The sequence below is a fragment of the Ammospiza nelsoni genome, chromosome 22, assembly GCF_027579445.1.
Source record: "Ammospiza nelsoni isolate bAmmNel1 chromosome 22, bAmmNel1.pri, whole genome shotgun sequence".
NCBI classification, from domain to species: domain Eukaryota; kingdom Metazoa; phylum Chordata; class Aves; order Passeriformes; family Passerellidae; genus Ammospiza; species Ammospiza nelsoni.
Window position 1 is genome coordinate 6,210,192 of NC_080654.1, and position 24,515 is coordinate 6,234,706.

Consider the following 24,515-nt stretch of genomic DNA (forward strand, 5'->3'; position numbering starts at 1 on the left):
CTGTCTTCCTGGATCCCTCCGGGGCAAGGTTGTGCTGAAAGGGGGTGAAATTCCCATTGCAAAGCTCTGGAATTGTGGGAATTTTTAAAATTTGGGTTTATTTTTTTTTTTTTGTCCAAGGAGCTATCGGAGGTGTCAGATCTTTGGGAAGCAATTCCCAGCTTCCCAAGAATCTCCACCCGCCTTATCCAGGGTGGCTCCCATCCAAAGGAATGTTCCAGTCATGGAAACAGCCCTGGCTGAGGAAAGTGGGAGAGCAGAATGTTGGTAATGTTGCGTTTTTTCCATGGAAAAATGGACAGGAAGAGTTGTTGTCTCCCTCTGGACTTTGGGCTCCAGAAAAAGTCCTGGATTGGGTCATCCCAATGGTGGTGAAGAATTTGGGAATTTCTGACTCTTGGTGGTTCCGTTTTTCATGGAAAACTCCTCATGAGGGTGAAAATGAAGGATCTGAACTTGGGGAATCTGGGATTGGATTTGGTTTTGTCCCGGATTTCCAGACATTGAGGGATGGGTGATGCCAAAATTTTGTCCTGGTGTTTTTTCCCAATCAGAGCCCCAAAGGAGGATCCTGGGAGGGAAAACGGAGAGGTTTTCCATGGAATTGGATTTCAGGGGGATTTGGAACAGCTGGAATTCCAGCCCAACCAGTAACACAAGTCTGATCCAAACTGGTGGGACTCAATTTCCCAAAAAACCTCCCTGACAGGAATGACCAGGAGCCAAAAATGCCCCCAAATCCATCACCATGGGCTGACCCAATCCAGGATTTTCCCCTCAGTGTTGCTGGGCTGGAATTCCAGCTCTTTCCCATCCCCATCCCAGGGAAAACTTTTGTCCCGGTGTTTTTTACCCAAATTTTATCCCCAAAAGAGGATTCTGAGCAGGTTTTGGTTTTTTTTTTTCCATGGAATTGGCTTTGTCCAGCTGGAAATGAGGGAGCGTTCCCCTGGGATTTTGGGAATGGGTGGGGACGGAGGGCTGGAAGGGAAGGATTTGGGAAGACAACCTGGAAGTGGGAATAAGGGATAAAAATGTGGATTTTTGTTAGAAAAGGGATGTGGATTTCCAGCTCATCTGCTCTCAGGAAGCCCCAGGCATCCCAATCCCTCTTCCCAAGGAATCCTGGCATCTTCCTGAAGTCTGGGAGTGAAGGGAAAGCAGGAGAAGCTGTGGGGCAGGGCCCTGGAGGGATGGGATCCCAGCCAGGGTGGGATTTTGGGGAGCCTGGGATTGCTCCAGGATGGATCCGGGGGTTCGGGGAGGCAGGAATTGCTGAGGGAAGAGGGAGCAAGGGGAAAGTGCTGCTCCCAGGGGATCCCTGTGGATTCCTGTGGGTCCCTTCTCCTGGATCCTACATCCCACATCCCTGCCTCATCCTGAATCCCAACTCCATCCTGCATCCCAGCCCCTCCTGCATCCCAGCTTACTGTGTATCACACATCCCTGTCTGGATCCTGCTCACTATCCTGTATCCCACATCCCTGACAATATCCCAGTCCTGCACCCCACATCCCTGCTTGTATCCCACATCCCTGCCTGCATCCCAATCTCATCCTGGACTCCACATCCCTGCCTGTATCCTGCTCCTTATTCTGCACCCCACATCCCTGCCTGCATCCCAACCTGCATCCCAAATCTTTGCCTGCATCCCAACCCCACATCCCAACCTCATCCTGCATCCCACAGTCCTACCTGCATCCCATATCCCTGCTGCCATCCCAACCCCATCCTGCGTCCCAGCCCTTCCTGCATCCCAACCTATTGTGTATCCCACATCCCTGTCTGGATCCTGCTCCCTGTCCTGTTTCCCACATCCCTGACAATATCCCAATCCTGAGCCCCACATCCCTGCCTGTATCCCACAGTCCTGCCTGCATTCCAACCCTACATCCCAAATCTTTGCCTGCATCCCAACCCCACATCCCAACCCCATCCTCTATCCTAGGTCCCTGCCTGCATCCCAACCCTGCAGCCCAGCCCTGCATCCCAAACCTGCATCCCAAATCTGTGCCTGCATCCCGACCCTGCATTCGAATCCCATCCTACATCCGACATCCCAGCCCTGCATCCCAGATCTCAACCCTGCGTCCCGGCCCCATCCCACATCCCTGCCTGCATCCAACCCCTTCTCCATCCCTGTCCCCCCACCCCTCCGTGTCCCCCCTCCTGTCACCGCCCCTCCCCCATCCCGTCCTGTGCCCCCCCACCGACACCTCCGTGACCCCTCCCCACCTTCCAGCCTCCACAGTCCTCAGCACCCCCAAATCCATCCCTGCATCCCCCCCGCTCCCCAAATCCATCCCTGCATCCCCTGACCCCCCAAATCCATCCTTGCATCCCCCCCACTCCCCAAATCCATCCCTGCATCCTCCAGCCCCCCAAATCCATCCTTGCATCCTCTGGCCCCCTAAATCCATCCCTGCATCTCCCCCACTCCCCCAAATCCATCCCTGCATCCTCCAGCCCCCCAAATCCATCCCTGCATCCCCTCCACTCCCCAAATCCATCCCTGCATCTCCCCCACTCCCCCAAATCCATCCCCGCCATCCCTCCGTGAATCTCCCCCTGCATCCCCCCCGCAATCCATCTCCCCCCGAATTTCCCCCTCAATCCATCCCCCCCTGCATCCCCCCTCAATTCATCCCCCCCGAATTCCCCCCCGGATCCATCCCCCGATCCCTCCGTGATTCCCCCCCCGCATCCCGGCACGACCCCCCCCATCCATCCCTCGTATCCCCCCCGGATTCTCCCCCTCTTTCCCCCCCGCATCCATCCCCCACATCCCCCCCGGATCCATCCCCCCGCATCCCTCCGTGATTCCCCCCCCGCTCCATCCATCCCCCCCCCACCCCGTTCCCTCCCCGCCCCCCGCTCTCCTCCCCGCCCCCCTCAGCCCCTCCCGGGGGCCGGGCCGGGGGCGGGCTCAGCCCGGGGGGGGCCGGGGGCGGCCGCTCCAGCCCCGCTCGGCTCCGGCTGCTCCAAATCGGCTTAAGGGCGGCAGCGGCGGCGGCGGCGGAGCTGCTGCTGCACCGGGGGGGCACCGCCGAACCGAGCCGAGCCCCCTCCCGAACAGGACCGAGCCGAGCCCCATCCCCTCCCGGACCCCCCCGGACCGGGCCGAGCCCCCTCCCATCCCCTCCCGGACCGAACTGGGCCGGGTCGAGCCCCCTCCCGAACCGGATCGGGCACCCTCCCAAACCGGACCCCCCTAACCGGACCGAGCCCCTTCCCCTCCTGGACCCCCCTGGACCGGACCGAGCCCCCTCCCGGAGCGGACCGGCCCGAGCCCCTTCCTCTCCCGGACTCCCCTAACCGGGCCAAGCCCCCTCCCATCCCCTCGCGGACGCCTCCCCCTGACCGGACCGAGCCCCATCTCGGACCGGAGCGGACCGGGCCGTGCCCCTGGCGGTGCCCGGCGCGATGCCCGCCCGGCTCCCGGCGCGGGGGCCCCGCTGAGCCGCCCCCGCGGGCACCATGCGCGCCATGAGCCCCCTGCCCCTGTGGCTGCTGCTCTGGCACCTGCGGCACCTGGCGCTGGGTGAGTGTCACCCCCTCCCCTCGAGGGGACAGGGACACCCCGGGAGGGATGGAGGCAGCCCCAGGGACACCCCCGGGGCTATGGAAGGGATGGGGGGACCCCCAGGGACACCCCCGGGGCGCGGGAGGGATGGGGGGACCCCCGCACCCCTCCGGTCATAGAGCGGGTTTGGGGATCGGCGTCCCCGCCCTGGGGTTTGGGGTGGTTGGGGGGTGGAGGGGCACCCACGGAGAGGAGAACGGGTTTGGAGTGGGGAATTGGGGTTTGGTGCTGGGGGGATGAGGTCTGGAGGTGTTAGTGGGGCACCCCATAACCCGGTATTGGTGTGGGAGCTGTTAATGGGGCACTCATAGCCAGGAACTGGTGTGGGATCTGTTACTGGGGCACCCCATAACCCGGTATTGGGGTGTGAGTCATTAATGGGGCACCCCATAACCCAGTATTGGTGTGGGATCTGTAAATGGGGCACCCATAGCCGGGAATGGTGTGGGAGCTGTTAATAGGGCACCCCATAACCCGGTATTGGTGTGGAGTCTGATAACGGGTCACCCCATAACCCGGCACTGGTGTGGGATCTGTTATTGGGGCACCTCATAACCGGGAACTTGTGTGGGATCTGTAAATGGGGCACCCCATAATCGGGAACTGGTGTGGGATCTGTTATTGGGGCACACCCTACACAGGGGTTTTAATGGGGCACCCCCTAAAAATGGGGTTTTAATGGGGCACCCCCTACCCGGGCACTGCTGCTAAACCCCGAGCCGGGCACTGGGGTGGGGCCGCTCATGGGGCGCCGTTTTTGGGGTGCGGGGGACCTGGGGTCTCATCCATGGGGCCACCCCGCGTCCCCTTTCCCCGCTGCTCCCCCGCATCCCAGCCCTGCTCCAGCCACGGAGGGGTGGCTGCTCTTTGGGGACCCCCAGCAGCTCAGTTTGTGGGGGGTCGCAGCCCCTCCTGCCCCTTTGGGATGCCCAAACCCCAAACAAGGAGCAGCATCCCCCAAATCCCCGCTGTCCTGGGGGATTGCAGCTCCGGAGCTCCCAAAAACCCCGGGACTCCCACGCCAGCCCCAAACCCGGGGCTCCAGAGAGGGGAAAACACCCGGGGAAGGAAACTTTGCCCTCCTCGCACCCTCAGGGCCACCCGTGGGATTTCATTGCGTGCCCATTTGAGGCGAATTCCCTCTTTTTTTCCCCCAATTCCCGCTCGGGGGTGTCTCAGGTGGCCGCTCCTTCCCGAGCCCAGGGAAGCGGGAGCTTTTCCAGGCGCTGGGTGATGGAGGAGCGAGCGCGCAGCCTGCTCTGCATCTCCTCGGTTTTTTGGCTTTTTTGGTTTTTTTTTTTTTTTTTTTTTTTTTTTATTTTTTTTTTTATTTTTTAAATGGACTTTGTGCTCTCCGGGCGCTGCAGGGCGCGGGGCGGGGGAGCCGCGGCTCTGCGGGGCTGCGCGGGGCCAGCTCCACACAAAGGAGCCGATTCTTCCCCTCCTGCTCCCGCTCCATCCCTCGGGCACCGCGCAGCCCGAACCCAGCTCGGGAAGAGAATTCCCTGGACGCCTCATTTCCCTTGGTTCGGGTCCTGCCGGGCTGCGGCTGCTGCTCCGAGCCCCCTTTTCCAGCATCCCGAGCATCCCAGCATGGGGATGAATAAAAACCTGCTCGGGAAAAGGGGGGAACTTGTGCCAAACCCAGCCCCGGCTGCCTCCCCTCCCCTCCCCGCTCTCCTCCGCCGCCGTTTTAAGGTCATGGATAGACAATTTCCAAGGAACAACGCATCCCCCCGGCTTTCCCGGAGCTCCAGCTGTCTGTCACTGGCGCAGGGATCATTTTTCCTGCCTCTCTCTTCTCCTGCTTTTTTTTTTTTCCTCGCCGCAGATCGGGCGGCTGCTCTCGTGCTGTTGATTTCCTGCGGGGGAATCTCTGTTTGTGAGGGGGGAAAAATGGGATCGAAGTTGGTTCGTGAAGGGGTTGGAGGAGCTCGGGGAGCCCGCAGGGGTTTGGGGTTAGGAAGTGATGGATCCGGCGTCGGGAATTGTTTGGGTTTGGGCATCCACGAGCTGGGTTTGGGCTCCTAAACCCCGCTGGAACTTGGCTGCATCCCGAGGATCCGCCGTGCTCGGCATTTCCTTCCCTATGGAAGCTGCGCTCGTTTTGGGGTTCCCAACCCAAACCGCACCGCAATTCTGTGATCCCCGCCTCGGCTGTCCCAAAAATCCCATCCCGAGCTCTGTTTTTCCATCAGCCAGCCACAAATCCCGGCCAAATCCCGGGTTGGGGGCGCCTCCCTTTGCCCGGGGCAGCGCGGGCTGAGCTGCTCCTGAATTTGGGGGGTGGCAGAGCGTTGTTCGCGAATTTGGGGGTGCACAGCTCTCGCCATTCCCGAATTTCCGAGGGCAGATGGCTTTTTCCTGGCTGACGGCATCCTTGGCTGGAGCCGCCGCCGCCGTGCCCTCCCCTCCGTGCCCTCCCCATCCCGGCTGGACAGCGATCCAAGGGATGCAGACCCCGGGAAGATCCAGGTGGGCACAGCTCCACTCCCCCCTCTTCATCCCCTTTTTGTGTCCCCAAACCCCCTTTTTTTAAGGAATTTTTCCTGCTTTTATTGTCCCCTGATCCACCTCCTCATCCGCATCCCGGAGGATCCCCCAGGAATCCACAGGAATCATTTCCCACCCCACAAATCATCCCTGGGATGCTTTTTTTGAGGGGGGAATTTCCAGCCCTGCTCTGCATCCCTCCCCCGCTCAGGAAAAGCCCTTTTGTGACCCGGGATCATCCCCGAGGTGTTTTCCAGCCCTCCGGGAGCATCACCGCTGCTATTTCAGCTTTTTTCTCCCCCTTTTTGTCCCCGGCTCAACCTTTTTGCCAAAAAAAGCCGCCGGGGCCGGGGCTAAGTGGGTTAAGGAGCCGTCAGGAGGGAAAAACGAGGCCACGCGGAGGAGGCAGCGCTGGACCATGGAAAAGGAGAGGAGTGCCTGGAAAAGGGGCTGGAAAAGCTGGAAAAGCTCCGTTTTTCCCCGATCCGTGGGTTCTGGGATCAGGGCTGGCTCGTTAAGCCCCGTCTGAAATACGGCCCCATAAAGGGCTCGTCGGGGGCTGTTTTAGCGCCCTGCGAGGGATCAAAGTGTCAAATTCCTGGAGATTTTCAGCGGTTTTATCCCGGTGGGATTTGCTTCGGCTTCTGCTTCTCAATCCCAGTGGGGAAAAAATAAAAAAAAAAAAAGGAAAATTCAAGTGTTTGAAGCTCCTGGGCTTTGCAGGGAGCTGTCCTTGGGGATATTCCTGAAAATCCCAGCATGGGAACAGCACTTTGCAGCTGGGGATTTACCTGGAATTCTATCCCCTCTGCATTCCCCCCGGAGGTTTTCCTGGCAGGGGTTTTCCCAGCTGACAGGGAGCCCCTCGAGTGGATCCTTTTGCAGCCTGGAAAAGACGATTTTCCCTCGTTTATGAAGGGAAAATCCAGTGTGGGGCTTTCCCCAGGGTGGTGGGAGTCACCTGCTCGTGTTTCTTTTTAATGAGAGAAGGAATTTGGTGGGATTTGTGTCCTGAGGGAGTGAGGGAAAGGGAGGAGCAGGGGTGAAATCCTGCTTTAAATTCAACTGCACTTGCCAAAAATCCACCCCACATTCCCACCATCCCTTCCTGTTCGCGCTTTTCCCATCAAATCCTCTTTTCGGGAAGTTTTCCCTCCCATTTCCACGAATCCTGCGTTCCCACGGAGCCTCTCCAGGTAAACCCAGGCCGTGCAGCCCCTTTGGAAAATCCCCCTCGCTGTGCTAATTGCCCTTTCGCAATTAGCCCAATTTCCCTCCTCCCACCAGCTGCGTTTCAGAGCCGCCACTTCAATCCAGAGCTCAGGAAAAAGCCGCGGCTCCGGCGAGGATCTTCCCTCTCCCTGTGCCTCTCCAGGATAATCTCTGGGAAGGGGAGACATTCCCAGATTTATTTCTCCCTGGAAAAGCTGTGGCTGCTCCCAGAGCGTTTCCAAAGTCCCCCAAGCCCAAATTCCTTTGGGATTGTTGGCATCCCCCAAAACCGAATCCCGGGAATGTTGTAGGGTTTGGCTTGGGAATGTTGGTGTCTTTTGGCCTGGGATGAGGAATTCTGATCCTGGAGCTGAGCAGCCCCTGCCCTGTGCAGGCTGTCAGATATTCCCAGCTCCATCCGTGGGCTCAGCCTTGGAATCGCGGGATGTTTTGGGTGGGAATTCCACATCCAGGGACAGATCCCACTGTGCCAGGTGGCTCCAAGCCCTGTCCAGCCTGGCCTTGGACATTCCCAGGAATCCAGGAGCAGCCACAGCTGCTCTGGGAAAGCTGCGCCAGGGCCTCACCTCCCTCACAGCCAGGAATTCCTTCCCAAAAATTAATTTCAGTTTCCCCTCTGGAATTGTGGAGCCATTCCCTGTGTCCTGTCACTCCAGGCCCTTCTGGAGAGATCTTTCCCATTTTTTCTGTCGGCTCCTTCAGGTCCTGGAAGGCCAAAATTGGGTCAACCCAAAGCTTCTCTCCGAGCTGAACGTTCTCAGCTCTCCCAGCCTTTCCTTGGATCACCCTGGAGCCTCCTCTGGGCTTGCTCCAGAGGGCAGAATTCCTCATTTTCCTGCTCTGGGATCAGCCCTGGACTTGGGTGGTTTCCATGCCCTGCTCCAGGTGCTTCTCCCAGAGCTCCTTCATGTGCTCATCCTAACCTGGATCCATCCTGGGATTGTCCTGCTCCAGGTCCTTCTCCCAGCCTGGATCCATCCTGGGATTTTCTCATTCCATTTCAGGTCCTTCCCTCAGGATGCTCCATGTGCTCATCCCAGCCTGGATCCATCCTGGGATTGTCCTGCTCCATGTGCTTATCCCAGCCTGGATCCATCCTCAGATTGTCCTGCTCCAGGTCCTTCTCTCAGCCTGGATCCATCCTGGGATTGCCCCGCTCTTGTTAAACTTCAGGAGATTCCTGTGGGCCACTCCTGGACTTTTCCAGGTCTGGAAGCCTGGAGGATCCTCAGGTGCCTCCAAACACTGGACCTTGCATCCCAAATCCATGGGTGGTCCTGGAGCATCCAAATGATCCCACCAGCTTCCCCCTCCCATGGAGATGTTTCCTGTGATGGCTTTTTCCCACCAAAATGCTCTTTCCTGCTGGGATTTCCTTGTCTTGGGAATGCTTGACCAGCTCTCACCTCATGCTCCGGGATCTGCTGAGGAAAAGCTCTTGGGATAAAAGTGGGATTTTAGTGGGAATCCAGCTGAGCAGAGCCCAGGGTCTTCTCAAGGCTCTGGCAATGCTTGCTAAGGAAAAAGCTCCACAGGGAGGTGGGAATGGAGCTGGGAGTTCACCCTGGATGGCTGGGAATGAGCACAAATTCCTACCTGGAACAGGTGTGGGGGGATGAAGCAGCATCACCCCCTCTCAGCTCCCAGTGATGGGAACTTCTGGAATTTTCCCCAATTTTCCAAGACAAATCCTCGACTTTAGCCCCACCACATCCAGCTCTGTGCTCAGACCCCACAGAGAGGCAAAACAAGGGAAGGGGCCCCCAAATCTTTAATTTTGGGAGGCAGCTCCGGCCGTGCGAATTCCCGGCTGGCGGATCCCGGCGGGAGGGATGCAGCTGACGGATGGGGCTGGAATCCTTCCCGATCCAGCTGCTCTCTGTGCCCTTTTGTTTGCTCGTGCGGCGCTGCCGGGCTCGTTCCGAGCTCGTGGCTGGCGCTCCCATTCCATTCTCTGCTTCCCACTTTTCCCCTCTTTTTTTTTTCCCAAAATAACCCGTCAATCACGGGCTTGTTTTCAGCGCGCCGGGGCCCGGATCCGGCGGGAGCGCCAAGGGCGGGCGGATTCCAAAGGCACGGATAACAACCCGCGGCTGTTGTTCCATCCTTGGAATTGTTGGCTTTATCAAATTGGGGACTGGGGGCTCTCCAAAGCCTTTGGATCAGGGAAGGTGCCTCGTTTCCACTCCCAGGTGGGATTCAGCTCCAAGGAGGTTGGGGAAATGCCAGGAAACACCACAATGCCCAGCGGGGGGAGTGGAGATGGGAATGTGGTTCCATCAGGCCCTTCCAGGCCTCCGGGCCACACATTTTGGCTCCTCTGGTGCTGGGAGAGCTTCTCCATCTGGAAAATCCCACCTGGATCAGGAGAGGCAGGGAATTTGTTTGTCTCCTGCCCAAAACTCTGGAATAATTTCCCATTCTTATAATTCCTTGGTCAATATTCTCCAGGCAGAGGGGATTGAAAACCCCTCTCCATCTCCTTGTGCTCAGGGATAAATCCAGGAGCTGCTCCCATCCAGCCAGGACAGGGGAAACAGGAGCTGGGAATCTTCCTGTGGGATGCATCTCCTGCTTTTCCACCTCCTTTTCCCTCTTCTAAGGATCTGCAGTCCCAGGGAAGGGCTGGATCCAGGGAGAGGCTTCGTGAGGGGAGTTTGGGATCAGAGGGATGGGTGGGATGAAGTGTGAGGGGGGATCTGCTTCCTTGTAATCTCCAGTCCATGGAAATGTTTTGTTTTTGGGATGAATTCCATGGATAAGCCTGGATTTATGGGTAGAACGTTGTTTTGGAGGCTGCTCATTCCAGGCTGGTCCCAAGGTGGGAATTTCTCCTGGAGCTGGAACCTGGAAAAGAGGGCAGTGATGGGAAGGACATTTTTGGCCAGTGGTGGTCACCATGGGATGTCCTGGCATGGATTTTGGAATCTCCGGCTTTTCCTGGCAGGACTAGGACAGCATGAGAGGGGCACAGAGAATCCAACTCAGCAAATTCCATCAAAATCCTTGGAACTGTCCCAATTTTGGGATAAGGGGGGTGTGGATGGGCTCCCTGTGAGCCTCTTGTGGAAATGTTCCCCTTCCTCATCCCGAGTCCTTCGTGGCTGTGTCTTTCCTTTGGAAAAACCCCATGGATTGGATGGGAATTGCTTGGGAAGGGATTTTGATGGGATGGAAATTCCCAGCCCAGCTTTGCCCCTCTGGAGAGAGCATTCCAAAGCTCCGGCTCCAAGGCTTTGGAAGATTCCAAGCCCGGATTCCTGGACCAGGATTTGGGATTCTCCCCCTGCTCTGTGGAGAATCTTCCTCCTTTTTTTAGGCCAGGCCGCCCCCGTTCCCTGCGGATGGAGCCGCACAAAGTGTGGGAACGCGGGATCCACGTGGGAACACAGGATCCACGTGGGAACACGGGCTCTCTCATTCCACCCTCTGCAGCTCCAGGAGCATCCCGAGAACCGGGGGTGGAATTTGGCTGCTTTCCTGGCTTTCCTCCTAAAAATAAAGCAGGGAATGCTGGATTGCGGGAGGACCCCGTGACTGTGAGAGGGTTTGGGGGGCTGGGAAAGGCCAAGGAGCCCAAAATATTCCCAGGGAGCTGCTGGGGAGTGGGATTTTCCATCGGGGATGGATGGATGGATGGATGGATGGATGGATGGATGGATGGATGGATGGATGGATGGAAATAGATCCACTGTGTGGGATTTTCCATGTGGGGTAACAGGCTGGGTCTGCTGGTGAATGGGATTTTCCATGGGGAATGGAAATGCTGGATCTGCTGGGGAATGAGATTTTCCATATGGGATACGAGGCTGAATCTGCTGCTGGAAAAGCACCAGGCAATGGGCAGATCCCGTTCCAGAAAAGATCCAAAGGATGCAATTCCTACCAGGAACAAGGGTCCCGGAGAGCCCATCCTGCATGGAAAAGCCTGCAGCGCTCCGGCTCCACTCGGAGTCCTTCCCTTTGGAATTGGATAATGAGATGTTTTCCATTATCGCCAGCTCCTGGTGACCCTTTTGAAGTTCTGTTTGCGTCTCTCTGCGTTATTCCAGCTTCTTTTTCCGTAGGGAAGCTCTTTGTGAGGAGTGGAGATTGTTTGGATTCCTCCTGAATTTCTGATGTAATTAGCACGGGGATGGGAAGGCGAGAGGAGCTCAGGGAAGCGCTTCCCAAATTAAACCTTCCCATTCCTTGGAATTTGCAGGGTTGTTTTTATTTAGGGCAGGAAAATCTGGGAGGTTCCATGGTGGGAGAGAGAGGGTTCGGGCAATGGGATGGTCGGGATGGTCCCGCTGTTCTTGGTTTGCGTGGATCACGCTCCAGATCTGCTCCATGCTTCCTGCCAGGAGAAAAAAAAATGGATGAAAAAAATCCCAGAGTTTTTGGGCTGAAAGGATTTGATTGGAATGATTTTATCTCGGGGGGAGGGAGGGAATGGGAATGGGAATGGGAATGGGGTGCACTTCCAGCCTGGAAAATGAATTGGGAATGGAAATGGAGAGCACTTCCAGCTTGGAAAATGGAAATGGGAATGGAAATGGAAATTAAAATGGAAATGGAGAGAACTTCAGGCCTAGACAATGGGAATGGGAATGGAAATGGGAATGGGAATGGGAATGGGAATGGAGAGCACTTCCAGCTTGGAAAATGGGAATGGGAATGGGAACAGAGAGCACTTCCAGCCTGGAGAATGGAAATGAGAATGGGAATGGGAATGGAGAGCGCTTCCAGCTTGGAAAATGGGAATGGGAATGGGAACAGAGAGCACTTCCAGCCTGGGGAATGGGAATGGGAATGAGAAAGGAGAGCACTTCCAGCCTGGAGAATGGAAATGAGAATGGGAATGGGAATGGAAAGCGCTTCCAGCTTGGAGAATGAGAATGAGAATGGGAGTGGGAACAGAGAGCACTTCCTGCCTGGAGAAAGGGAATGGAGGGCACTTCCAGTGGGGGAATGGGAATGGGAATGGGAAGGGAGGGCTTTTCCAGCTGTTTAACATCCCGGGCACTCCTCTCTGCCCCGCTGAGCAGGAAAACCTCCCGCATTCCCGGCCTCTCTTCCCGCCCTCCCGGGAGCACTGAATTAAAGGAATATTGGATGATCCCACGCTTGGTTATGTTTTATTAACGCGGAGCCTCGGCCTCCCGGCACGTCCAGAGGATCTGAGGCTCTGCCGGGCATTTGTCCCTTTTCCAAGGTCTGGCTGCCGCTGTTATTCCCAATCCCAGTCCTTGGTTTGGCTGGGGGGTCAGGCTGGGGTCTTCAGGAAGAGGAGGGAAATTTGGGATGAAAAATGGGAATGTGTGGTTTGTCTGAGGATTCTCTATGTCCTGGTGGGCTTTGGGATAGGAGTTTTGCAGCAGGAATAGGGATGGATTTGGGAAAGGAGAGTCATGGACACCACATGGAGCCACGGAAAAATCTCCTCCTGATTTTCCAGCTCTGCTCCATCTCAGGGGTGGGAGAACCCCCAGAATGTCAGATTTGAGGGAAAAGATCCCCAAAAATGCCAGCATTCCACAAGCAGAGCTAAAGGAGGAATCGGGGCTGGGATTTTGCTCTGTCAGTCTTTGGAATCAGCGGGAAAAGCCAAACATAGAAAATGGGACAGCTCTGGAAGTGCTGGGAGAGGGAAAGGTGTTAAGTAGCAGTGATTTCTCAGCGGAGTGAGGATGGATCGGGATGAAGGGAAGAGCCCCAAGGAGATGGATCAGGATGAAGGGAACTGCCCCAATGAGATGGATTTGGATTAAAGGAACAGCCCCAAGGAGGTGGATTGGTATGAAGAGAACAGCACCAAGGAGATGGATCGGGATTAAAGGAACAGCCCCATGGAGATGGATCGGGATTAAGGGGAGAGCCCCGCACATCCTCTCTGTGGGAGGGAGGAAGTGTCAGGAATCAGTGCCTGGAATCAGGGCTGGAAGAGGGAGATATCCATTAATCCCATTAGGGATGCAGAATTACCAGGAGTGCAGAGGGATTATCAATCATGGAGTGTGAATCTGGAGGAGAGGGAGTGGTGATCACAATCCTGCTTTGTCCAGGGAATGGGGCTGGAGAAGATGGGAAAGATGGAGCTGGATGGGGTTGGGCCAGGGAGATCCTGGGGGATGGGATCATGGCGTTCCCAAGGTATGGGATCACGACATTCCCAAGGGATGAGGGAGTGTTTGGGATGCAGCTGCCCCTTGTCCCTGGAAAAAGCATCTCCAGGCCAGGGTCAAATTCTGGAGTTGGGAATCCTGGTGGGAATTTTGGCTGTTTCCATGGAGGGTCTGGAGGAGTCTGTCCCAAAAATCCTTCCCTTCCCTTCCCTTCCCTTCCCTTCCCTTCCCTTCCCTTCCCTTCCCTTCCCTTCCCTTCCCTTCCCTTCCCTTCCCTTCCCTTCCCAAACCTTCCCAAACCTTCCCAAACCTTCCCAAACCTTCCCAAACCTTCCCTTCCCAAACCTTCCCAAACCTTCCCAAACCTTCCCTTCCCAAACCTTCCCTTCCCAAACCTTCCCAAACCTTCCCAAACCTTCCCTTCCCAAACCTTCCCAAACCTTCCCAAACCTTCCCAAACCTTCCCTTCCCAAACCTTCCCAAACCTTCCCAAACCTTCCCTTCCCAAATCTTCCCTTCCCTTCCCCCTCCAGAACATTCCTTCAGGAATACCAAGGCTTTTCCAGCTGAGCTGGGACCCTTTGGGGCTAATCCAGGTGCCCCAGGCAGCCCTCAGGTCATTTTTTTGGGAAAAAGCCGCACATCACACCCGGAATTCCAAAAACAAAGTGGATTTTGGAGCTCTCGGGATGCCTGCATGGACTGGGTTTAATTTTGCTCTTCCTCTGCCTGAGGTTGTGCCTCCAGAGAAAGAGTTCAGAAGGAAAAAATCCCAAAATATCATTAACAATGATCCCTTCCCAGTTCCTCCGGGCAGGAATCGATGGAAGGAGCGGAGATCGCCCGGAGCCGACAGCTGGGAGGGAGGGGGGATCGATGGCTCCTCGTTTGTCACCAATCAAAAATCTGGGATAATTGGATTTCCTGCAAGTGGAGAAATAAATCAGGGAATTCATTATCCAGGTCAGGGTCAGCCCTGCTCCAGGGCCACCGGGGTTTGGGAAGACCTGCTTGGAACTGGTGGGAAACTCAGCGGGGTCATCCAAACTGAAACCTGCTGACTTTCCTGAATGGAATTAATGATTTTCCCTCTTTTTCCCATCCCAAGCCTATGGGTCTCCCGATAAAGCTGAGAAAAAGGAGTTTTAGAGAGGACTGGGGAGTTTGGGGTGGGAAAATTCTTTCCTGGGGTTATTTTTGGGAGAAGCAGCACCTCTGATAACCCCCTGCTCTTCTTCCAGGATAGGATTTTTTGGGATCTCCAATTATCCCCTTGCTGTTATTCCAGGATTTTTGGGGGATCACCAAAAACCCTTGTTGTTACTCCAGGATTTTTTTTTTGATCTTTAATAACCCCTTGCTGTTACTCTGGGATGGGATTTTCTGGGATCTCTAAAAAACCCTTTTATCTGGAATAAAATAGTCCATAATTTTTTTGCGATCTCTAATAAACCCCTGCTGTTATTCCAGCATGGGATTTTTTTGGGAACTCTGATAACACCTTGCAGTTACTCCAGGATGAGAATTTCCTGGATCTTGGATGAGCTGGAAAAGACTTTGCTTTCCCCTTCCCAAGTGGGGAAACTGAGGCACGGAAAGACCTGGAACACTGGAATGCTTTGGGTTGGGATGGACAGGGACATTTTCCACAGGTCATTGCTCCAACCTGGATTTGAGCACTTCCAGGAACAGGGAGCAGCTCCCAGCTCCTTCCTGCTCTGTTAATTATTCCTGCTGGGATTAACTCCAGCAGGGATTAACACCCCGAGCCGTGGCTTCCCAGAATTGGCTGCTGGTGCCATAATCCCCATCCCAACAGAGCTGGAACAGCAGGAAAATCCTCAGCTGCTGTTGGCAAATCCCTCCCAAACCACTGACTGAGCTCTGCCAGGGGTTTGGGAATTTTTCCCCAATTTTCCAATCCCTCAGCTCCAGTTTGAGACTCGAAAAAGGAGCACCGGGTGCAGTAATTCTCTTTTTTTTTGTTCTGGAATTGCATTACTGGGATGGATTTTGTGCGGCAACACCATCTGGGGATAAAATCCTTTATTCCAGGTGAGGTTTTCCATAATCCTGGTGCCCAGGGGTGGCATTCAGAGGGTGCAGCTTCCTGGGAAACTCCAGGAGCATCCAGCTGGCAGGAATCTCTTCCTTGTCAGGATGCAGAACTGAGCTGCTGGAAAAGGAGAGCCGGGAATTTGATCATGTGGGGAAAAATCCCATTTCCAATCTTTTTCAATGCAGGATTAGGATACAGCCTCTCCTTCTCCTGCCACACTTAATTCAGGATTAATTCCACATCTGCACATGGAGATCAGATCCTGCTGTGTTTTCCGTGGAGCTGCTTGATTAAAAACCAGGGAAAAGCAGAACAGGGGGAATTTTTAGCCTCAGGACACCTGGACATTCCAACTTGGAGCATTAATCCAGGTTAATCCAGGTGTTGAGGAGGCACCATGCTCTGATGGAAGGATTTCAGGGAATGTTGAGCCATTCCGGAGGCATTCCATTGGATTTGGTGGTCGGTGGTCGCTCCCGCTTGGCAAAGTTGGGATTGTAGGAAAAATCCCCGTCTGGTGAGCTTGGGATTTTCTGGGGATAGACGAAAATCCATGGAAATGGAAAATCCATGGGGCAGCTGGGGGGAGATGGAAAAAATGGGGGAAAAGAAGGAAAAATTGGGATTTTTTAAACAGTTCCCGAGTGTCATTGGGATCTGCTGGGAAAAGGAGCAAGGAACTCCCTCCTGGGATTTATCAGCAGGAGGGAATTCCTGCCCTGCAGCCCAGACTGGGGCCGGAAGCACTTCCAGGTGGAAAACAGGAAAATCCAGCTGATGTGGAGAAAATCCTGCAGGAACAGGGTTTGTTTATAGGGAAAAGGGAAAATCTGGGATGAGAGGTGGCACTTCCCACTTGCTGGGCCTCGTTTGCCCAAAATCCATTGGCTTCACCCCATGGAATGGCAATAAAATCGAGGAGCGACCAATTTGGGGAATTCTGCCTTAAATAACTTGGGGGGAGTTGTTTGGCAGCTAGGAATCAGGCCTGATTTGCATATTTGCATAGATGCAAATGAGGGCCATGATCTCCATTTATCAAACGAGGCGTCTCAGACCCAGCCTGGCCCTGCGGAATTTTTGGCTCCATTTTGGCTCCAACAGCTGTTCCAACATCTGGGAAGAGGCCATGAGGTGCTGGCAAAGCCGTTGCTCCAAATTAGGGATGGCGCCAGGTTTTTGAGGGAATTTGGCTCTGCTGGATTCACCTTCCCACCTTTCCTGGGATGAGGCATTGTTTTGGATTCTGAATGCACCCAAAATGATCCAAACAAAATGAAAAATCTGGAAAAATCCTTAGATAATGAGGAAAAGGGGTTAATGGAACAGGAGAAATGACAGCAGAATGATGACAAACATCCAACTCTTCCCAAAATCCCGATCCAACAACCCAGGAGCTCTTCCCAAAATCCAGACCCATTGACCCATCCCAAACTCTTCCAAAAACCCCAACCCAAAGATCCACCAGGAGCTCTTCCCATGATCCCAACTCAACAACCCATCCCGAGCTCTTCCTGAAATTCCAACCCCACAACCTCTTCCAAGCTCTTCCTGAAATCCCAAATCTCAATGACCCAACCCAAGCCACCACTTTGAGCAGCTGTGGGAGCTCCAGTGGGATGTCCAGCGTTTTATTTTATGGGAATATCAGTGGGATGAAGGTGTGGAGGTAAAATATTCCCCCCTCCAGCACCGCCAGGAGGCCGAGGGACTTTACAGAAACGTTGGAAGTGCAAAGGAGGGGAAAAGTTATAAATAAAACTTCTCAGCACTTTGGTAAATGCTCCTAAACATCCTTCCCATGCGGAGATAAATATTCCACGTGTGATTTACGGCCCTGCATTCCCAGGCTGTGCGGGCAGGGGGATAAAATCCCATAAATCACCGGGAATATCAATGCAGCCACCACATTCCTGCTGATAAGCGGCGTGGGCCGGGAAAATCCATCTTTTCTGCACCAGCTGTGCCTTGACGGAGTTGATTTAAGGAGTTTTGGGATTGGGAGGGGTTTCCCAAGCCTTGGGAGGGTCTTGGATCCTTTGTGTGTTTTCATGGAGAGGGATTCTCCTCCAGGGGGGTTCAGTTTTGGGGGTGTTGGGATTTTGTCCCAACCAAGATAATTCCCATCCATTCCAGGGAAATATTTCCCAAATCTGACAGATCCTGGCTTTCCGATGGATGTTGCTTCCCTCCAGTCCTGTTTTTCTTGTGTTCACCCCCAAATCCTCACTTTTCCAGCATCCCTTGTTTTGTTCCATCTATCCCAGGGACATACTTCCCAAATCCAACTGATCCTGATTTTCTGGTGGCTGTCGCTTCCGTCTAACTGTGATTTTCTTGTGTTCATCCTGAAATCCTCACTTTTCCAGCATCCCTGGTTTTGTAGCCTGGATTTATCTCCTGGGATGGGCGGGACGCAGCCCTTAGATCCACCATGGAATTTCATCTCTGAGCATCCAGGAAATCCCTGGATTTTTGGGATGAAGGACCCCCTTAACATCCAAAAAATTATTCCAAAGCCATTCCAGGGGTTTGTAGGAGGGCCTGGTCTCCCTCCAGCCAAAGCCATCACGGTTTTCCCTCCAAACATCCATCTTTTTCCTGGAACGCCGCATTCCCTGTGGATTTGTGCCGGAGATGTCGAACAAGCACGAAATCGATGCCGCGAGCCGAAGCCAAGCCGGGAACGGGCTCCCTCATCCCGTGCTCCAATGAGCCGGAACAGCTCCGAGGAGCTTGGGAAAAGCCGGATGAAGACGTTCGAGGATTTATTCCAGCCCATGCCCAAGCCACGGGGCTGATTCCGACGGCTCAATCCCACCCGGATTTGTTTGTCGGGAGGCGCACGGCAAAGGTGGAAAACGCTGGAGTTTACCTGGGATTTACTGGGCATGGAGAGAGCTGGACTTGAGTCGTTGTGGGAAGGAAACTGGACAGGGAAAAGTGGAAATGTGGGAAGGAGCAGATGGAAAGAGGACGGAGATTGGAATTGGAGAGATGGGACAAGGCACCACCGGGAGGCTCCCAAATCCCAAATTTGCTGTGGATTTTCCACTCCCAAAGTGCCCAAACTCTCCTCCTCCATCTGAAATCCTTTATTGTGCTGAGGTTGTGCTGATGGGGAAGAAAATCCCATGGAGCTGGAATGTTTGGAATGTTTTTAGCCCAGCAGGATCCATTTCAACCTCATTCCTCATTTTTCTGCTGCCTCTGGAGCTGCTGGAATCTTGGAGCTGATGAGAGCCAATCCCACCCCTCCAGAACATAAAAGTGACTCTGGAGGTCATCATGTGGAGAAAACCAGCCCAAAATGGATTTTTCCTGAAGATCCATCAGCATCAATCCTTGGGAACCCTCAGGTGGTGTTGGAGATGCTTCCCATGGACACAAGGACATTGGGAATCACGGCACGGAGCAAATCGGGAATTCGTCCTTTTTCTTTGGACTGGGATATTTTGGGATATCTTTTCTTTGGGATATTTTGCTCAGGAGGAATCTGGGATTTAAGGAAAAATGGGAAGCTGGACAGTGGTTAAAAATTCCATCTCAATGGGATTTAGGTGTTGAAATCCTTGGAAGCTGGGATTTGGGGGTTTGTTTTATCTGTATTTTATAAAAATAGGGAATCATGGAATGGGTTGGATTGGAGGGACCTTAAATCCCATCCAGTCCCTGCCATGGACAGGGACACCTTCCCCTATTCCAGGTTGCTCCAAGCCCAACCAGGCCTTGGACACTTCCAGGGATGGAGCAGCCTCAGCTTCTCCAGGGTAAATTGATCCATAAAATTCCATCATTCCATAATTCCCACAAGTTTTGCCCATGGGATGGACTGGAAACAGCCCCCAGAGCCCACCTTGAAGTGGTTCCCTCGCTTCATCTTCATTTGGAAGGGGTTGGGAGCCCGAAGGGGCCACGCTCAATCCATGGATTGATCCAAAGGATTGATCCAAACCATTGATTCCCATCACAAAGAGGCTCAGGGCACATCCATAGGATCCATCAGGTTCTGCATCCCAATAATTGGAGAAAAATGGACCCTAAGCATGGGCTGGACATCCCCCTGCTCATTCCATACATTTTCTCCTGATTCCTAAAAATTTAGGAGCTGGTTTGGTCCAGCAGCCCTGCCTAAGGAATAATTCCAGATCCAGCTGCGGAATCGTTCCCTCCCACTTATGGAAATGAGGGAGGGAAGCGGCGCCTAATGAGATGTTTGTGAGGGAAGAGGAATTTTAATTACTGGCTCTTAATTGTCTGCTCGGCCCGTTAATATCCCATTTTCCCGGGATTAATGCCATTCGCTCCCTGCCAGCCGGGCTCCTCCTCTCCTGGGGGTGACGCCAACTTTCCCGGGTTTATTTTAGGGAATACGCCCATTTTCCAAAAGCCAGGGTGACTTTTGGGAGGGCGGTGGAGGGGTTGGGGAGGTTTAACCCCGCTGGCACTGAGCTGGTGGATTTTTGGCAAGCAAAGCTGAATATCCAAGGAAAACTCAGCACAAGGATCCCCCAATCCATTTTCCCCACTTCCCAAAGGCCCATTTTCCTTGGAAGCACGACGTTGACTCCGGCTGTCATGTCCCATTCCCTGGCTGGTGTTAAACCCGTGCCAGACGCTTATTCCTGTTTAAACAAGAAATAAAATCCTGCCGCAGCTTTCCAGGAGGAAAAGCTCCGGATTCAGCAAAATTCCACCTCCCTGGATGGGGCCAGCTGGGAATTCTTTGCCCTTGGAGCCCTCCCGGGTTAACGAGAGGCAGCATCATATTCTGACTGTAAATTGTCCTGGAATGTCATAAATAAAGCATGGCCGGAGCCGGGAAGGGAGTAGGAAGGAATTTGCTGTGTTCCCAGGAACAACTGGAGCTGCTGAATTTTTCATGGACAAGATGTTGCAAAACGCCGCCAGTCAGGGCACGTTTGGTTCTTGAGGATCCGGGACTTCCATCCCTGGATCCGCCACGGCCGTGGACATTCTGCAGTCAGGAATTTGGAGGAGTACTCCCAGATTTTTCCAGGGGGGTTTGCATCCCTTTGGATCCCACTGAAAGGGGCGAAATGTCTCCTGCTCTCCTTAAATCCTGGGAATTTTGGGATATAGGCCGGTTAAGGGAGTGCTGGTGTCTGTTTTCTTGTTCTCTCCTGGTTTTCCCATCCCATCTCAGCCCTTGGAAAAGGGAGGTGGAGGAACAGGAGGGAATTATGGATAAGCCCCGTTAATCACTGGCTAATTAAAATGATGAAGTGTTTGTGTTGTCACTGGCTCCTCGAGGATGCTGGGGACATTCCAGAGGGGGATGGAGCTGCTGGATCCCAAGAATCCCCTCCTCTGGCTCCATCCTGAGCTCCCACTCCTCTCAGATCCGCTGCTGCTTCCTTCCCCTAAAAGGATGGGGACGGGTTGGACTCTGGGGACACGGAAAGGGGGAAAATCCATCCTCAGCTGGGGATGCCCCATCCCAGGATTTGTTCAATCTTGGACAGGGCTTGGAGCAGCCTGGGATAGTGGGAGGAGTCCCTGCCCAGGTCCCTTCCAATCCAGTTCCAGAATTCCATTGGTTTGAGATTTTTGGGAAGCACTGGGAGATGAGAAATCCAGGAATGGGAGCACTGGGTGATCTCCACAAATAAATCTTGAATTTCCATGTGGGATGGAAGGAATCAGGCACCCGGGGAGGATGTGGAAGGGGCTTCCTGTGGTGCTCCATTGCTCCATGGCCTTTCCTTGGGACATTCCTTTCCCATCCCATCCCATCCCATCCCATCCCATCCTCCCCAGGAATCTCGGAGGGATTCCAGCTGCCCTGGCCATTCCCATGGAGTGTCCAGCAGCGTTTGTGGGCAGAAATCCCCACAGAATGCTGGAAAGGGCTGGAAATGGGGTTTTTATCCAGCATCCCACACTTCCAGGGCTGGAGCAATTCCTGCCTCATCCCTGGGAGCTCTTTTGTAATTGGAAGCACCGAGCTTGTTCCGATGCTCTCCTTTATGAACACGTCACTCCCGATTTCAAAGGACATTTCCTTTATCCCTCCCTTCCCCCTCTCCTCCCCCTCCTTCCCTTTTCCCTTTTTAAAAAATCCCCCTTAAACTGGACGGTGCCAGAATTCCCAGCGATCGCCAGCAAAAATATCCTCTCCTCCCCAGGGCTGCCATCTAATCAGAGGGATGAATTTCCAGAGGGCTGAATCCGATCCGGGGGAGGCCGGGCCCAGCATTCTCTGGAAAAATCTCGGATTGAAAAGAGCAAAGGGGAAGCGGAGCGAGGCTGAGAAGGGGACGCTGATAAAGAGATGCTGATAACGAGAGGGATGACAGAAATTTCATAAATTTGGGATGGGCTCTTCTTTTCCGAAGAGTTCTTCCCACCCAGCCGTTCCCGTCACGGCCGCTTTGTTCTCCTCAGTAAATCCCAAAAAAAAAAGGGAGCTGAGAGAGGCTTTGGAGCAGCGCTGGCACCTGGCAGTTGTTCCCTGTCGGGAGGCGAAGGGAAGGGGAGGATGAGGGATGGGATTTGCACGTCAGCCGCAGCCAAGCAGCGGGGTCTGGACGGCTCCATCTGGATCCCTGCTTTATTTCCCTTTGTTTTCCCGCTTTTCCCCCTCCTCTCCACGCATCCTTGGCCGGCTCCTGTGGGGACTCGGCATCTGTTTCCCTCTCCCTCTTCTCTCCTTCTTTTCCACAACTTCTGGGTTGGTTTTGCACTGGATTTGGGCAGAATTGCTCTTGAAGTGTTTGAATTTTCCCTTTCCTGCCTTTTCCAGGCCCAGTCAGGGCTCTGGAATCAGCTCTCCATGGGATCCTGATCCCACAACACCACAGCAATAAATCCTGGAGCTCCAGAGCTTCCATGCAGGAGAAGTTTGGGAGCATCCTGTGGTTCCACCCTGGTGTTTTTAGGGACCAAATGTCTGGATTTAAGGCCCAGCCAAGCCAGAATTCCCAGGAATATGGGTGGAAGCTGCTCATAATGCCAGCTCTGAATGGTTTTCCAGCACATGGAGGAAACAGAGAGAGGAAAAATTCCAATTTGGTTTTTTTTTTTTTTTTTGGCCACCCAGAAGATGCAGGTCAGGGATAGGTTTGGAGGGGATTTCCTTGGAAAAATGCTTGGATGGGTAGATTTGTTGCATGGGAGTGGCGGGGCCATCCCAAACTTGGTTCTTTTTGATTTTAAAAATCCACCAAAAATCAGGGAAAGGTCTAAACACCACCAAAAGCCTTGGCTGGACTGGGATGGGGATGGATCCCTTTCCCATGGAAATGCACATTTCTGGAAGGGAATAATGTGGGAAAAGGGATGGAAATAATTCAGAAATGCTGAGCTGGGAACCCCTGGATCCCACAGACAGGGGGACAATCCAATCTCTGCTCTGGACTGCGATGGGGATTGTTTTGCATGGACGTGCACAGGTCTGGAAGGGAATAACGTGGGAAAAGGGATGGAAAACATCCGGAAATGCTGAGCTGGGAACTCCTGGATCCCATGGACAGGGGGAAAATCCAATCTCTGCCCTGGACTGCGATGGGGATGGTTTTGCATGGATGTGCATGGGTATGGAAGGGAATAACATGGGAAAAGGGATAGAAACCATCCAGAAATGCTGAACTGGGAACTCCTGGATCTTTGCTCCAGCTTTGCCAGTTCCTCCCCGGCTCCCTTTAATCTCCGGCTGATCCGGGGAAAGGCGGGAGCTGCGATCCCACCCGGGGGCTTCATGGAAAGCCAGAGCTCTTCCGCACGCACGGAGGCTCCATCCCCAATTCCTTGGGGCGGATCCTGCCGCGCTGCCAAGGATTTGCTCATCCCCCTCCTTCCCCGCCGCTTTCCCGTGCCTGTTGCTCATCCCGGCGTTCGGAAATGTCAAAAGCCGAGCGAGGGGAATCGGGGCAGCCGGAGAGACCCCGGCTGCCCTTCCTCCCTCCCTCCTCCTCCTCCTCCCGTTCCTGCCTTTTCCATCCGCACAGCCCCGAATCCAAGGGGCCCTCGTGCAGCCTTGGCAGTCACAGGGATTTAATCCCCGCTTTAGGAACAAAAATAAACTCTGGACAGGCAGGGAGAGGCTGGAAAGGAGCCGGCCCTGGGCGGACTGGGAATGTTGACCAGGATTTGGGTCGCTCCCAGCCGGGAAAACCAGGATTCTGGGATGCAGCCCCAAAATTCCCTCATTCCAAGCATCATTTGGGGCTGAAAAGAGATTTAACCCTCAGCCCTTCCCCCAAACAATCCCAAAAATCCATTTTTTCCCAGCATATTTCCTTGTGCAGAGCTGTTCCCGCAGCCCCCAAAAGCAGCACAAAACGGGATTTTCCGGCTTTTTCCCGGTGTTCAATATTCCAGGCCACGCTGCCCTGCTGCCGCAGCCGGCACGTGTTCCCGGAGCGTGTTCTCCCGCAGGTCGTGCCTGGGATTTATGGCACAAACACCTCCAAGTTGTTTTACAAGGAATACTGAGCCTCAGGATCACTGCCTGGGAGGCACAAAAATTCCCGGGAACTCACCTTCTGCCCTCCCAGGGCATCTTCCACAAAGGAATCTCTGATTTCCAGCCCCGTTTCCAAACCTGCTCCTGTTTCCCGGCCTTTCTCTTGGCTCTTTTCCCACCTGGTGCAAGGAGAGATTTTAAAAAAAGGAATTTGGAGTGGGTGAGGGGGTTTTTTGGGATGTCCCGGTGTCAAACAGGGAAGGATGCCTGGGATTTGCCAGGCTGTCAATCCATCAATTCCCAACAGCCTCAGGAAAGGCAGGAAAACATACCAGGAATGAAATTCCCGTCCCTGCTGCCCCCCGGCTGCTCCTGCTCCCAATTTCCCAACAAATCGAGGGGAAAGAGGGAAAAAGGAATGGATGGAGCTGCCGGGCTCTGTATTTCCCTCTGGATTTAGGATGGATCTGGAATCTGGCCGTGGGGAGATGGGGAAGGAGCTGGAAAACCCCCGGGTGGGGGTTGTACATCCTTGGGGGAAGCTGTTGGGGAATTCCCACTGGGAATGAGGAATTTGGGAAGTTTTGTGCAAGCACAGGGCAGGGAATAGGG

The 24,515-nt window shown here is 54.2% G+C and overlaps 1 protein-coding gene across 1 annotated transcript in view; it reads left to right on the plus strand.

The window, feature by feature from the left end:
- The first annotated feature begins 3,038 nt into the window (after window positions 1-3,038).
- The window catches only part of IGSF21 (immunoglobin superfamily member 21), a 42,327-nt gene continuing 20,850 nt past the window's right edge, over window positions 3,039-24,515 (plus strand). The window contains exon 1 of the mRNA XM_059487556.1: window positions 3,039-3,541. Within this exon, the coding sequence (XP_059343539.1) occupies window positions 3,478-3,541 (64 nt within the window). The 5' untranslated portion in view covers window positions 3,039-3,477. The remainder of the gene's footprint in view (window positions 3,542-24,515) is intronic.